Here is a 16,142-nt window from a genome sequence, read left to right as displayed (position 1 = left end):
CACTAGGTGACTACAAACCAATTCAGGAATCCATGACTTGCCTTGTATCACACGTTGTGTTGTTTGGTCCAATGAGAATGCCTCTACATCTGCAAAACAGAGAATCTTTGCTAAGTGGATGAAGCTACTGGTTTTATTGATGTACAAAAGTATGCAAATATAATTAATACGATTGCATTCAATTGATTAAAATGCTGAGGATGGGGTGGCTGCTCAAGAAAAGGGCTTTAAAATCAAAGAATGTAGGATTTAGTTGTAAATGAAAGCAAACAAAATTTATTTCAGCATAAATTCAGATATGCCTTCCAGCCTTTCCTGATATTAATCATCCTTCTCCTGCCCTTCTGTGTTTGTAATGGTGGGTATACTTGTCTCTCCTTACATGAATGCAGTCTTCATGCATCTGGGTCCTATTTGTCAGTCAGATTTCTTCACCAGTAACTGGAAACTTCAGTTTACCGCTACCCTAAGAAGGGGGTGAGGCTAGGGTTGCCAGCTCCAAGTTGGAAAATTCCTGGAGATCTGGGGGGTGAAACCTGGAGAAAGTGGGTTTTGAGGAGGGAAAGGACCTTGGCATGGCATAACTCCATAGAGTCCACCCCCCAACGTAGCCATTTTCTCCAGGTGAACTGATCTCTGTGGCCTGGAGACCAGTTGTAATTCTGGGAGATCTCCAGCCATTACCTGGAGGCTGGCAACCCTAGGTGAGGCAGCGTTTGTCCGTTGGCTGGCCGGCCATTCTCTGTCTACCGGCTCGGCCAATCACTCTGCTGTCCTTCTTCCCCATTCCCACCGCTTTTCCGCAGTTAGTGCTGCTGTGCGTAAAGGGAGGGAGCTAAGCGGCCGTTTCTACGACGCTTTCCTCCTTTTACGACACTTAAGATGGCTGCGCCCATGGCTCCATGAGAGCTGCAGGTCAGCTCAGTGCGGGGGAAGTCTTCGGAGAGTTGTTGGGATGGGGAGTTTCCAGCTGATGTCTTTAAGAAATTTATAACAGAGAAGTGATAACCTGCTCCAGTATTAGTTACTGCTTCTCTTCGTCAGGGAGAATAAGGCAGCGTGCGCGAGGAGTGGCGTGTGCGAGGCGCTCTGCACGCGATGTGGGCAGCAGCTGACCCCCGGGGAGCTGAGGTGGTGTGTGGGTCAGAAGGGCTGTAGTGGAGAAAGGATAGCTGTAGAGTCTGTGAGGCCCTAGTTGTGCTTCGTGGAAAAGGAAATCTGGGGATAGGCAGGGCTTCTTTAGGGAAGCAGGAGTGGAAGTGTTTTGCTTCTGGGAAGCGTTTAAAGGAGAGACGAAGATGCGTCTCCTGTGGCTATCGCCTTTTGCTAGATGTTGCTCTCGGGCATTTTTACAGTTCTGGGCAGGGGGAGGAAAGGCGAGGCAGCAGCGGTGCCTTTTTTCCGGTTCTCCGACGTCTGCTTCTCACTGGAGCAAGGTGGTTTCTGATGCAGAGAAGATCGTGGGCTATCCGACCTCTTTCATGAGCCTCCGTTGCCTTCTGAGCGACGAGCTGAGTAATATCGCCATGCAGGTGCGCAAGTTGGTGGGGACCAAGCACCCGTTGCTCAACACTGCCAGGTAAGAGCCTACCCAAGCCTGCCCCAGGCGGTCCAGAAATACTACTTATGAAACGACTCCTTTCTTTATCCTAATACTGACTGTTATCGGAAGTTTTTACAAAGAGGTTGCATCAATCCCTGCCCCCCCCCCTTTCCTGGCTTTTCCCAGGATAAAAGGAGAGTTCTAATTTTGGAGCGCTGAAGGTTTTGTACTGTTCTCTTCTCTGAACACATCAATCTCCCTTGTGTTATCTTGTCAAAATATTGGTTCATCTAGTCCAGTGTTGTCTGCTCTGATTACTGCTCTTTTAATAGGAGATGCTAGGGGTTGGATCTGGAACTTTCTGTATGCAAAGCAGACATTGTGCCACTGAAATATGGCCCATTCATTTGGTATTTAGTGTTACAGAGTTTAGCAAAGGGGCTGTATTGTGTCAAGTTGTGCTGTGTACAGATAAATATATGTAACTTGAGCATATTTTGTAACATACAGCTTCTATTCAGGATTGACTTTATAAGAAACAAGTTTTTTTCTTGTTTCATTCTATTTGCAGCTGAAGCTGTGTATGGATAACACTGCTTATCCCTCTGATTTCTCCATCCCAGAGGGAGATAATTATTTTTAAAATTTGATTATGTGTGTATATATTTTTAAGATGCTGGATGAATATTTATGCTGTTCTTTAAAGTGTTTGGAACAGACTATAAATTTTACTACTGTTGCTGTAAATATGCTTTTGGATAGATCCTATGTTGTTTAGTATGTCAGCCTTAGACTTGCTTATGCTTTGTTTCAGCATTTCTTCAACTTTGTTGCATTTCTGCTGATTTTAAATCTTTGCAAATTTGCATGTATATACCCTGTACATTATTTATTGAAATGTCTTTGAAATTAACTACTGACTCACACTGTGAGTCTCCGGGAGAAAGGCAGACTATAAATAACATAAATAAAAAAGGAAGTCTTCCTGAAATCATGGAGGACAAGATACGTTACTAAATTAGCATTCAATTCACTTTAAAAAAACATCTGTTGGAGAAAAACCTCTGAGCTGCAGGAATAACAAGTAGTGAGACCTTATTTAAGTTATATTTGTGTATAGTGTTGTAAAGACTCATTTGCAGTAGAGTTATCATTTGCTCATAGAAACCCTAGCAGGTAAATGTGTGTATGTATGAAACAATAGTTCTGAGGAAAAACAGTCTTTCTATTTAGGTGTCTCAAGATATGGCACAACATAATGATATCATGTCATATGTTGTGTTCTGTAAGATATTATGAGGAAGAGAGGAGAAAAAGACATAGACCAGTGGTAGTTTCATGTATTTTGAAACGTCTAATTCCTACTAATTAGATTAATACAGATGTGGAAGAGGTAAAATTGTATGTTGTACTTGTTTTGAAGCAAATTTCATTGGTGAAAATGTCACTCATTCTCCACCTGTGCAATTAATATTTAACTAATGCTTAAAAAATAACATCTTGAAGTAGTCTTATGAAAATGTGAAATCTTGCTTTTGAAAGAAAAGCAAGCTGAAATGGATAGAAAATAATAAAAAATATCCCAGTGTCCCTATTTAAATGAATCATGCTATTACATCTTGGTTATCATTCCATAACTAGCAAGTATAGACAAAAATTATAAAAATGAGGTAGTTATAAAATCTCCTATAAGGTAATTTTTTAAAAAATTCTATTCATAACCATAAGAGGAAAGTATAGGCGATCAGATTCAAAACAATACATTGGGATCAGATATTTATTCTTTTTCCTTAAAAGAATAAAAGTGACAAATAGCAATCTTCAAAACAAAACTTTCTGATTCCTCTTTTGAAATGTAGCAATAAATAGTACAAGTGTGATTTTAAACAAAGAAAAAGGCAGTAATACCTTCTAATAAAGGGTGACTACGCAGTACAGTAGGTATAATTGAAATGTTGTGACCAACAGAGAGAGCAGTTTTTAGATGCCAATTCTGTTATAACATAGGAATAGAAGTAAACAAGCAGGGGATCCTGCAAAAATTGTGGGGGGTAGGATGCCCCCATCCTTCTGCCCATCCAAACACCCTTCCCCACTGCCCCCCTCCCTCCCTGCCAAACCCTTCCCCTACTCTCCTGTTCTTTACCTTTGTTGGCAGTGGCCTGGGTCAATACAGTGCTGGCTGTTGCTGGCCCAAGTTGCTGTGCCACTGCACAAGGATGGCCTAGTTTGCCTTGCCATGCTGTGGCACTGGCTGGGGCCACCCTGGGTTGTTGCAAGTGTAAATAAAGGCAAGTGTAATACATACAATATTAAGTGCAATAAAACTGAGTTATACCATTCAAGAATCCGGTTGCTAACTGCTTAGAGGGAAAAATGATCTGTCCTTTGCATGCCAGGAAAACTTCTGTTGCCCATTACCAAATATTAAGCCTATATTAAAGGGACAGGACATCTTTCTCCAGGCCTGTTGGCAACCCATTAAAACAAAAATGAAATCAGTATGCTACATCCAATAAGCAATGCAATATGAGGGAGAGGAAAAAATAAAACTGTCTAAAATTTTCACAGATAGTTAAACTGCAGCGCTCCTGAACAATTCCATTATGTCACATTCCTATTCCCCTTATAAAAAATATCCTCCTTGTTATTAAAAAAGAAAATTCACACAAAACTGCCTCATATTGAATCACACCATTGGTCATCATGGTCAGTATTGTTGATTCAGACTGGCAGTGGCTCTTCGGGGTTTCAGGTTGAGGTCTTTCACATCTCCTACTGTCTGGTTGTTTTTAACTGGAGAAGCCAGAGATTGAACTTGGGACCGCCTGCATGTTAAACAGATGCTCTACCATTGAGTCACAGCCCTATACTTTGTATTGTTTAGGTTTCAATCCTAGGGTATTTACTTCTGAGTTCATCTGCTTATGATTGCTCCCATATTAACTAATGTAAATTGTGCTTAGGCAAACTTAATAATTAAAACTTACACTGATGTTTGGATTTTCTTTCTTTGTTAATTTAAATTGTACACAAAGGTAGGTGAAGTGGTCATCTGAGTACTCAGTACAGATCTAGACACCAATTTGGCATGCTGACATCTTTAATCACTTGAGATGGAGCACTAAAACAGCATGCTTGTTAGACCCTGGAATTTTGAAGGATTTCTGTGGAGCTGGTAAGGGCTGCTTAATTATTCTGGCCATAAAGCTTACACAAAACTTACACTGATATTTGGATTTTCCTTTTTAAATTTAAATTGTTAAATTTGAAGGATTTCTGTGGAGCTGGTAAGGGCTGCTTACTTATTCTGGCCATAGAGTTGCACAATGATATCAGCCTGTTACCAAAGATAGTAAGGTCTTTACCTTGACACAGTACAATTTGGTGTGACAATAGGATTGCTTATATAGGTTTTAGTCTATCAACCTCATCTACTTTGTTATGCATGCTTACATGGAGGCAGTGACAAATAAGATAATTCTGGACTAGATATGGAGGTTCCTCTGGAACTGCTATAAAAAGTTGGAATCGTTATGGGACAAGTACCAGTAAATGGGCTGTTGTTACTAACACTTCTACACTAAGCATGCAGTGCTTGGGGATAATTCTGTAGCTTTCTTCTTAACTGATTCTCATACTAACTTCTCAAACTGGGGTGGAGGTGAGGAAGAGAGGTTGGGAAATGGAGGACTGAGTAAAGCAGCTGAAAGAGAGTATATGTGTAGGGGCAGTTCTGATCTGTAGCCTGCTGTGCCAGAAAATAATTAGTGAAAGTGGGGAGGGGAGGGGGTATTTTTTCTGGGAAAAATGATTTTCTAGGAAGATGATCTGTCACTTTTGTCTATGGATCTGTGAGTTGCCACAGACTGTTGATTTTTGTTATATTAACAAGAAAAAGGAACTGTCAAAGATGACTTTTTAAGATGGCAAAATCAAAAAGAGTCCAGTAGCACCTTTAAGACTAACCAATTTTATTATAGCATAAGCTTTCGAGAATCAAGTTCTCTTCATCAGATGCCTGATCAAAACTGGTTTTGATCAGGCATCTGATGAAGAGAACTTGATTCTCGAAAGCTTATGCTATAATAAAATTGGTTAGTCTTAAAGGTGCTACTGGACTCTTTTTGATTTTGCTACTACAGACTAACACGGCTAACTCCTCTGGATTTTTAAGATGGAGTGCTGGTTTTGTTTAACACTGCAGTGCTATGGAACAGATTTCCCATAGCGTATTTGTTGGGGGAGAAGGCAGAATACTTAAGTTGTTTATACCCCACCTTTATCTCCAGTGGGAACCCAAAGCAGCTTACATCATTCTCCTCTCCTCCATCATATTTTTCACAACAACTCTCTGAGGTAGGGTAGGCTGAGCGCATGTAACAGCCCAAAATTCCCCAGTGAGCTTTCATGATGGAGTGGGGATTCACACCTGGGTCTCTTAGATCTTAGTTCAACCCTCTAAGTGCTCTCAGGAACATTCTTTACTGCTTTTCCTTGGGCAGGAGAAGTGCAGAGGACATGATGGAAAACCACAACCCCTTCCCCTCTAATTGATAAAGTGAAGCTACTGTTTCCATTTAGTTTCAAGGCCAAAAAGCAGAGTCTGGCGTTGTGCGTATATTCTGATGATGATTCCAGAGTTCTAAGGTATCATGAAGATCACACGCATGGATGGTTCCTGTTACACACAAGAATTTTTTTAAGCGGTGTGTTGATTATATATTTCGCTGCCTATTTGGCTTCCACTAGTTATGAAGAAACCTCCTTTGTGACGTTCTGGTGATCAATATAGGTCCAAACTCTTTGACTGTATCATAGCCTGTAATAGTAATTAACAAGCAGATGTGAATCAACTAAAATGTTATGTTTGATAGCCTGCTGATGCGGGGAGGGTGTAATATAAATCGAATTATATAAATAAATAAATAGGCCTAATGCCTTTACTTTCTTTTTTCTGTTCACACCTATATTGTTGTTGTAAAAACTATGGAAGGATATTGTTGGGCATTCTCATTTGACTGGGTGTGTTCATTGCTACAGTTAATCTGTGGATTTGTATACATCAGTATACAGGAGATCTCAGCTCTACTAAAATGTAAGTATTCCATGGGAGCAAGCTTGAAATTTAAAGAGTATAGGATATATTTGGTATGCTATGAGTCACCCAACAATTTTTAAAGAATCTTCAGACATAATTAATACTTTTCTAATTAGACGAAATAAGAACTGTTTTAGCTAAAGCAAGCACATTAATCAAATTTACAGGGGCAATACTAGTAGATTATCTATTCTTCTTTAAAGGTTAGCAAAAGCCTTACTTACTGGGAAGGAGTTTGTAATTTGCTATTCAGCAAACATTCTTGTTGGATCCAACCCTTTTGTGAACAGAGTGTAATATCTCTCTTCCCTTTACTGTTGCAGCCCTTTGCATACCCTATACACCACTCCAAGGGCTAGGGCATGCTAAAGAACCATCTGGGTTGTGCTGTGGGGAAATGTAAAAAGATGCATGAATTGGCAGAAATCCCCCCTCCTCCACATACACACTTTTGTAACAGCTTTCATCCATGTGGGGTATATTCTGATTCCCCACTCTATTTGCTGCAACTCTTCCCCCTCTTCTGCAAGTCTGATTCTACAGAAGTTCCTGGTATGGTGGTTAGTGTGTTGGACTAGGACAGGGGTCCCAATATATTGCCTGGAGGCACCATGGTGGCCACCAACACCTTTCTTGGTACCTACCAATTGTTTTAGAAAGTAGGTGGGGCCAGGTGATGCTTTGGCCAGCAGGACTTCTGATTGGCCATTGGAGATCTGATTAGCTGTGCAGATATTTTTAAGTGGCATTGGCAACATTGGCTATCACCACAACACAAGAATCTTTACTCTGTGACTGAAGGTAAACTGTGTGTGGAAGAAAATATTTTAAAACAATGGTAATTTTAAAAGCTTTTGCCTGAAATGTTGAAAAGTTCCTTCTAGAATTATACATGACTTCTCCCCCTGAGATTTTGTGGTTAGCTTCACCTCCTGTAGCAGCCATTTTGTAGTTGCACCCACTACGATTACCACAATTGCAAGGTGCCTGCAGGCTGAAAAGGGTTGGGAACCTCTGAAGTAGAATCTGGGAGAACCAGGCTTGGATCCCCTTTTGAGTGATCAAATACTAAAGTGCTTCATACAGTAATCATCAAGTACAAAAATACAAACATTTCTGGAAAATGGCCTGAGGCATGCATTAGTGAAAGAGTTGGAATTTTTGCAAGTGTCCTACACTTAGTCATGAAAGAGTTAAATTGTTGTTCTGTTTGTTTAGTCAGATAGCTAGTTAGCACAGGACCACTTAGGCTTCGAGAGAAGTTCGCACCTGAGAAAGTGGGTGTCTTTAGTCTTAATGAGGGAATCCAGAAATGTCTATTGGATGAGCCAGTTTATTGGGGGGGGGGGCAATTAGCTAGCAACATATACTAAGGTTTTATTGCTCTTTGTTCAGTCATCTGTTACTACAGTCCACTTCTACTACTTCACTAGACCATGCAGTCTAAGCTTTTCTCTCTCTAGTACCTAGTTGAGACTATCAAGATGTAGTCAGAAACTCTTGTTTTTCCTACCAAATGTACCTTTTTTACTCTGTTATGTAGTAAAGTATTTTTATAGAGCTAGAATCACAGAAGTCTGTCTACTTATTTCCATTGCGCTATTATCAAACTCTGCAGACTTATATGTAATTGCTGTGCAACCGCCAACAAAAAGCGAGTGCCATTTTCTGGGTAACATACATGCTGTGATTGTGGGAGTAATTGAAGTAGTGGACTGTGCCTATGCCCCTGAGGCAGTCCGTTGGATGAAATCTGCATAATCTGATAGCCGGCCCCAGATAGGGCTTGGAATTCAGGTCGGCGTCCATTACAACATCTACAATAGAAAAGAAAGGCGTGATAAGAGTTAAATAAGGATTTCACCATTTCAAGAAGACTTACCCCTTGGAATTAACTACTCCGGAATTGGTTTTTTGCTACCTCTGTGGAAAGACTGTATACAGGGTGGCTAAGTGTCGGGCCTGAATGTATTTTGTATTCCAGAAATGTTTATATTTTTGCACTTGATGGTTACTGTGTGAAGCACTTTAGTATTTGAGCACATTAACTTGTGCAGTAAGAAGTTTACTTGATTGAAATATATTGAAAAATATTTTTTCTCCTGGTGGGGGTTTCCTCACATATTTTTGTACATTCAGCCAGGAGTGCCTCCTGTTTTGTTTGGATCCCCATTCAGCAGTGGAAACATACTGGGTGACCCTGGGCCAATCATATACTCTCAGCCTGATCTACCTTACTACATTGTGAGGATAAAATGGAGGAGAGAATGATATAAGCTGATCTGGGTCTCCATTGACAATTTAAGTGAAGTAAATAGTAAATAAATCAATGGGGGGTATATTGTTAGGAGACACAAGGCTGCCCTGGAAGGGGAATGGAAGGGTGCAGGTCCCCTTCTACACTCTCATTCTTATTAGCAGAAAGTTGGGTCCGACTTACTACGACAAATATTTGGCTCTGTTTAACATCCCTGTGATGATGATGCTTTCATGTATCACAGCAGAGCAAGTTAAAGCATGAGGTGTGGTCTTCAGATAATTAAACATATTCTGTTTAATTAACTAAAGTAGACAGTTCAGTTTGTAAGTCCCACTTATTTTAGTGGTTTTTAAGCCTTCTCTGGATTGTCCTGCAAAAAATATGGTAAAAGGCCTTTATAGCCTGTGAATTTGGAAGAAAATAAATGTATATACCTTGATCAAATTCTTGTATTATATTCCTTGAATTTATCCTTCTAATAAGTAAATTGGCTGTACTTTACTATGATAATGAAAACAGCAAAACATGGCCCCTCAAAGATGAGAGGGGTTTTTGCATCCTTGGTGTGTGGGGGAAAATGGATAGATTTTCCAGTTATGCTTAAAATATATGATTTGATAAAATAACCAAAGATTTAAAAATGCAAACAAAATGCTCTGCTGAGGGCTAAATATGCTCCATGAGACATGAAATGTTGAGAGAAGCTCCAAGTGTCAGTTAAAGGGAAAATCTGCATGTTCAAGACCTTGCGAACTCATGGAAACCTAGAGGGGCAAAAGGATTTCCAAATTGTTCCTCTTCCAGTGAATCCTTCTCAGGTCACCACCAGTTGTCTTGCACTGACAGAGAAATCATAGAGACCACATGAATAAACAAAAGGGAAACTAAAAGCATTGAAGTGACACCCTGTGAAGCAAAACCATACTTCTGGTCTAGGGAATGCTCATATAACATGTAACTTTATTTAGATAAATGATACTGCAGTTTTTAAAAAAGTAACTTTAATAGTTGGTTGTTGTGGGTTTTCCGGGCTGTATTGCCGTGGTCTTGGCATTGTAGTTCCTGACGTTTCGCCAGCAGCTGTGGCTGGCATCTTCAGAGGTGTAGCACCAAAAGACAGAGATCTCTCAGTGTCACAACAACCATCGTTCTCTGGCCGTGAAAGCCTTCGACGATAACTTTAATAGTATTTATTGTATTCCCCTTATGCTAGTAGCAGATCATAAATACACATGAAACGTAGTACTGAAGTGAAGTTTACATTTTATCAGTATAATCCTAATCAGAGCTGAGCTGACCCATTTAAGTCAATAGGTTTAGACTCTGTGTGGGATTGGACTGTTAGAGAACCAAAGCGGCAGTGTTAGACCCGTCTGGGGAGAAACAAGTTGAAATCTGTACTCAACCATGAAGCTCATTGTTTATTTCTTCTGCTTCATTTATATCCCACCTTTCACCCCAGTGGGGACCCAAAGCAGCTTACATCATTCTCCTCTCCTTCATTTCCCCCCTTCACAACAACCCTGTAAGGTAGGTGTGATGGGCTGCACTTTTAAAAAGCTTATAAGTGCTGTACAAAAAACTGAAAGACTATTTAGAGTTAATTCTTCACAGAAACAGAGAGCCATGAGTGACAAGCTACTCCAAGGAATCTTAATTGGGTAGCATGAGCTGAACAGAAAAAGACTTCTAAACTGGATGTTGGGGAGAGGAGAGTCTGATTTTAGCCCTGACTGAGAGCAGTTTAACACAGACAGGAGAAGTGGGGGAAAGTTGGCAAGGACGTTTGGGAAGTAGGCGAAGACTCCCATTTGGGGTAAAGAAAGGGGATAGATTTTCTAGTGAGAGGAGAATTTCCCTACCCAGTCAAACAGGGAGTTAGCTCTGAAGAAGGAAGAGATCCCTAGTCAGGTGTGGTTAGAAACTGCCTTTGGAGACCTTAAGGGTCAGTTAAAAACACAAGATGATGACTGCTGTTCCAAGAGAAGAGGTTTGGGTAATGGAAAGAGGGTACCAGCCTTCTTGAAACCAAAAGAGTAAGAGAATACTCAAAGAATGTGTACTACAGTGATTGGGAAAAATTGGAACATAAGCCTCTCAACATAAAGATTTACGTAACTGTGAAGAGCTTAAGAAACTCATTAATCTGAAATATAAGAAATAAACTATGCGCATGTACTGATTTTACCTCAGAGTTATCTATATTGAGTTACGTCAGAAATTTTCAACCCCTGATTTCACCTCACCTTTCCCCTCTATGTTAAATAAAATGTTATTTTTGAATTTAAAAACATCTTTCGGGCTATTTAAGTTGTTTAAGTCAAAAGGAGGGGGCCTCATATTAGGTTAGGCTAAGAGTATGTGACTGGTTCAAGGCCACCCTGCAGGTTTCCATGGCAGAGTGGGGAATAAAACAAGGGTCTACCGGATCTTAATCTGCCACTCAAGCCACTACACACTGGTCCTCAATTGTGAACGATTGTGCAATCCTTGGCCAGTCACTAGACATGTGAAGTCCTGGAAAGAAGATCATGATTAGGTAGCATATGGCACAACAGCTTGCAGCCCTCCTTCTGTAGTATTGGATATATCTGTAGTTTTGCTTGAATAAAATGAAGACATTTATACTACTAAAATTTTACAAATATGCAAGATAGTACAATTTAAAATACTAAGTTATGAATAATATATTCCATGCTTTCAGGGCAGTAAAATTTAGAAGTCAGTGATAAAGAAGTCAGTGTTGCATGTATTTCAGTTTTGTCCCAAGTCTTAGGGTGGTATACATGATATCTTCTTCATTTGGTACACACAATAACCTGGTGAAGTAGGCTAGCAGCATAGGTTTTCTGTTATTTAAAAAAAATGAAGTCAAAAGTCACTTGGCTAACCTACCACCTTGGGTTGTTCTGAAGATAAAATGGAGGAAGGGATACCATGTTTACCACATGAAGATACTTGGAGGAGGGGTGTTCATACAAAACATTTTGTTGCTGGCTCGCTCAAGCAGTTCATGTAGTCAGGGGGGCTCCATTGGCATTGCTTACAAACTTCATTATAGTGAAAAAAAGACACAAATTCTTAGTTTTAGGGAGTCTTTGACTGTTATTCGTTAAACATTGTTAAACAATATATGATGAATCAGTTAACCAGTGTGGCAGCCACAGGTAGTACCAGAGTACCAAATTCTAGGGACAACAATGTGTGTGTTTTATGTGCCATCCTATCATTAACAGACTTGCTCAGATCCTGCAAACTGTAAGACGTGGCTTCTTTTATTGAGTAAAGCCACCTCGTTTTAGGTCTTCCTCTTTTCCTGCTGCCTTCTACTTTTCCTAGCATTATTGACTTCCAGAGAATTTTATTGTCTCACAATGTGACCAAAGTACAATAGCCTTATTTTGTCATTTTAGCTTCAGGCTTGATTTGATCTAGTACCCACTTATTTGTCTTTCTGGCTGTCCATGGTATCTGCAAAACTCTCCTCCAGTACCTCATTTCAAATTAATCAGTTTTCTTCCTGTCAGCATTTTTCACTGTCCAACTTTCACATCCATACATAGTAATGGGGAATACCATAGTTTGGATTATCTTGATCTTGGTTCCCAGAGAGACATCTTTATCTTTAAGGATCTTGTCTAGCTCCCTCACAGCTGCTGTTCCAAGTCTCAATCTTGTCTTCATTGCAGTCTCCCTTTTGGTTGATGATTGAGCCAAGGAATAGAAAATCTTGGACAATTTCAGTTTCCTCATTGTCAACTTTAAAATTGTGTAATTCCTTAGTAGTCATTGCTTTTGTCTTCTTGAGGTTCAGCTGTAATCCTGTTTTGGCGCATTCTCCTTTAACTTTCATCAGTAGTCGTTTCAAGTTTTCACTATTTTCTGTTAGTAGCGTGGTGTCATCCGCATATCTCAAATCATTAATGTTCCTTCCACCAATTTTCATTCCACCTTCTTCTAGATTTAATCCAGATTTCATTAGGATATACTCTGCATAGAGGTTGAACAGATACAGAGATAATATGCATCCCTGTCTGACACCCTTGCCATTTGGAAACAATTCTGTTTCCCCATACTCTGTCCCCAACAGTAGCCTTTTGTCCAGAGTACAGGTTGCACATCAAAACAATCAGATGTTGTGACATCCCCATTTCTTTTAAGACTCTCCATAGCTTTTCATGATCCACACAGTCAAAAGCTTTGCTGTAATCTATAAAACACAGGCCGATTTTCTTCTGAAATTCCCCGATATGTTCCGTTAGCCATCATAAATTTGCAGTGTGATCTCTGATGCCTCTTCCTTTTCTGAATCCAGATTTAACATTGGGCATTTCTCATTCCATATATGGTAAGAGTCTTTGCTGTAGAATTTTGAGCATCACTTTGCTTGCATGGGAAATTAATGTGATAGTCCGATAGTTGCTGCACTCTTTGGCATCCTCTTTTTTGGAACTGAAATGTAGACTGAGCGTTTCCATTCTGTGGGCCGTTGTTTTGTTTTCCATATTTGTTGACAGATTCTTGTTAAGATTCTGATGGACTCCATTTATGTAGCTTGAAATAGCTCTATTGGTATTCCATCTACTCCAGGTGCTTTGTTTCTCCCAATTGCTTTGAGCACAGCTTTCACTTCACTTTCTAAGATTTCTAGTTCTTCATCAAAACATTCTTCTTCGAAGGTATCTGTCATCCTTCCATTTCTTCTGTATAGTTCTTCAGTGTATTGTTTCCATCTTTCTTTATTTTGTCCTGATCAGATACTGTATTTCTGTGTTGATCTTTCAGCATCCCAAGCTGTGGCTTAACTTTCCCTTTGTCTCCAGTCTTTTGGAACAGATCTCTTTTTCTTCCTTTTTTGTTGTCGCCTTCTGTTTCTTTGCACTGGTTATTATAATATATTTCTTTGTCTATGTATGCAAGTCGATGAAAAGCTGCATTTAGAATTCTGACCCTATTTCCGTCGCCTTTTGCTTTTGCTTCTTTACTATCTTTAGCAATTTTAAGAGTTTCCTCAGTCATCCATATAGGCTTCTCCTTTCTTTTGGCTACAGGAATAGTCTTTGCACCTTCTTTGATAATATCTCTGGTTTCAGCCCATAGTTCTTCTGGCTTATGATCAATTAAACTTAGTATTGCAAATCTTTTCCTTACCTGGTCTTTAAATTCTTCAGGAATACTGGTTAGATTATTTTAGCACTATGATTCTTTTAGTGTCTGTCTTCAGCTTTATTCTAATTTTTGATATTAGCAACTCATGATCTGAATCACAATCAGCTCCTGGTCTTGTTTTAGTAGAGTGAATAGAGCTTCTCCATCTTCTTTTTCCAGTTATGTAATCTCCCAGTGATTTCCACATATACAATTGTCTTTTTGGTTGCCTGAAGCATGTATTAGCAATGAACAGGTTGTTGGCTTCACAAAACTATATGAGCCCCTCTCCTGTTTCATTTCATGATCCTAGTCCAAATTTTCCAGATATGTTTGATTCTGCTGTCACCTACTTTTGCATTCTAGTCAACTATGATTATCAGCATATCTTGGTTAGGTGTTCAGTCAGTTTCTTCTTGGACGCTTGTGTAAAGATTTTCAATTTCTTCCTCAGCAACTGTAATTGGAGCATAAACTTGAATGATGGTTATGTTAGCAGGCTTTCCTTGAAGTCAGATTGATATTACTCAGTCAGACTTTGCGTTGCAGCTCTTGGCTGCTTGTGCTACGTCTCCCCTCACTATTAGAGCAATACCGTTTCTTTTGAGTTCATTTCCTTAGTAAAACACTTTGTGGTTTTCTGAATGAAAATGTCCTGAGTCGGTCCACATTAGTCACTCACACCCAGGACTGCAATGTTTAAACGTTCCATTTCTTGTTTTACAATTTCTAGCTTACCTGGCTTCATACTTCTCACATTCCATATTGCTATTGTGTGTGTTGCACAGCTTTGGATGTTCCTTTTGCATCTATTCACATCCACAACTGGACTCCCTTTCAGCGTTAATCCAGTCCCATCATTAAGAATAGCACTATTTGTACCTGTCCTTGGCTCTTCCCCAGTAGCCAACTGAGTGCCAGCCAACCTTGGGGTCCTGTCTTCCATACTATATTGCCTTATCACAGGGTTTTTCAATGTAAGAGATTAGCAGAAGTGATTTACCAATGCCGTCTTTTGCTTCGCAATACTAACCAGGGTTAGTTGAAGTAACACTGCTGTTGTCTGCCCAGTAGCTAACCTTCAAGAATTCCTCCGCTCCCATCACCATTGGAACATTCAATTCTCTTCTGCTGATGTGGCTGTTGAATCCTGAAGGTGGTGGATACATCTTGGTCTGGTGTCTCAGCTTTGACCATTCCGCCTTGAGTGACTCTTCTAGGAGTTTAGACTCTTGACCAAGCCTGTGCTCCTGATGCTTTTGCTCTCAGCTTCACTGACACGCTCAAACCCCCTCACTTCATTAATGTATGTACCTAAGAGGAACCACAATGCAGCACAAATTTAGAAATGCTTAAATCGTTGATTGAAGTAGTTTAAATACATTTACATTGTGTTCCTTTTGTGTATTATGTGTACTTAAAATACTACATAATCTCTAGAAACAACTCATTTTTTTCCTGTGACAGCAGGTTTTTTTTTTGTTTCCATGCAAATCACAGCTGTGTTAAGATCACCATGTTTTAGATAGGTTAGCAAATGCAAGCAGTTTTCTCAGGTAGCACAAATTCAAACTTAGTAGTTAGGTACAGAAAGCTTCTGTGATTGGCTGATACAGTTCTCCAGCATTATTGGTTCCTGGTTGATGTAGAGGCAAATCTTTCTATGACAAGTCTAATTTTGATTTGTATTCTACTGCCACTGTAGAGTTTTTTTCGGACCTAATGAAGCTACTTGAAATTTGCAGTTGCATTCTTACATTATGGTAGCTGTTGTATAGAAAGTGTCAAGCAAATCATTTGTGATATCTGGCAGGTTCTGGGTTTCTGAAAATGAAAGGCCCTTCATATTTTGAACCTTTCTTAACTTGGTAATATGTTTTAAACTTCTTAAAATGGGTCCTGGTCATAACAAAGTTAAATTTATTTTAATTTTTTGTAACTACTCAGAACTGGCACTTTTGCTTGGCTCTGCTCTGTATGATCCTTTCATATTCACACAGATTTAGCTTATTCAGTGTCTTAGGAATGTTTTAGAAGGCAGGCACATACTAGCATGTTTGAGGAAGCCTTCCATTAAAATGTTCATAAAA

General features: G+C 39.6%; 1 protein-coding gene across 1 annotated transcript in view; it reads left to right on the top strand.

Annotated features, from left to right (window-relative positions):
- Positions 1 to 897: 897 nt before the first annotated feature.
- PDSS2 (decaprenyl diphosphate synthase subunit 2) overlaps positions 898 to 16,142 on the top strand; it is a 155,654-nt gene continuing 140,409 nt past the window's right edge. Inside the window, exon 1 of the mRNA XM_054981362.1 lies at positions 898 to 1,579. Coding sequence (XP_054837337.1) covers positions 1,299 to 1,579 — 281 coding nt within the window. The 5' untranslated portion in view covers positions 898 to 1,298. The remainder of the gene's footprint in view (positions 1,580 to 16,142) is intronic.

Source organism: Eublepharis macularius, chromosome 1, assembly GCF_028583425.1.
Source record: "Eublepharis macularius isolate TG4126 chromosome 1, MPM_Emac_v1.0, whole genome shotgun sequence".
In the NCBI taxonomy this organism is placed as follows: Eukaryota; Metazoa; Chordata; class Lepidosauria; order Squamata; family Eublepharidae; genus Eublepharis; species Eublepharis macularius.
The sequence above is the reverse complement of the archived record's forward strand: the minus strand, read 5'-3'. Positions and strand labels throughout refer to the sequence as shown.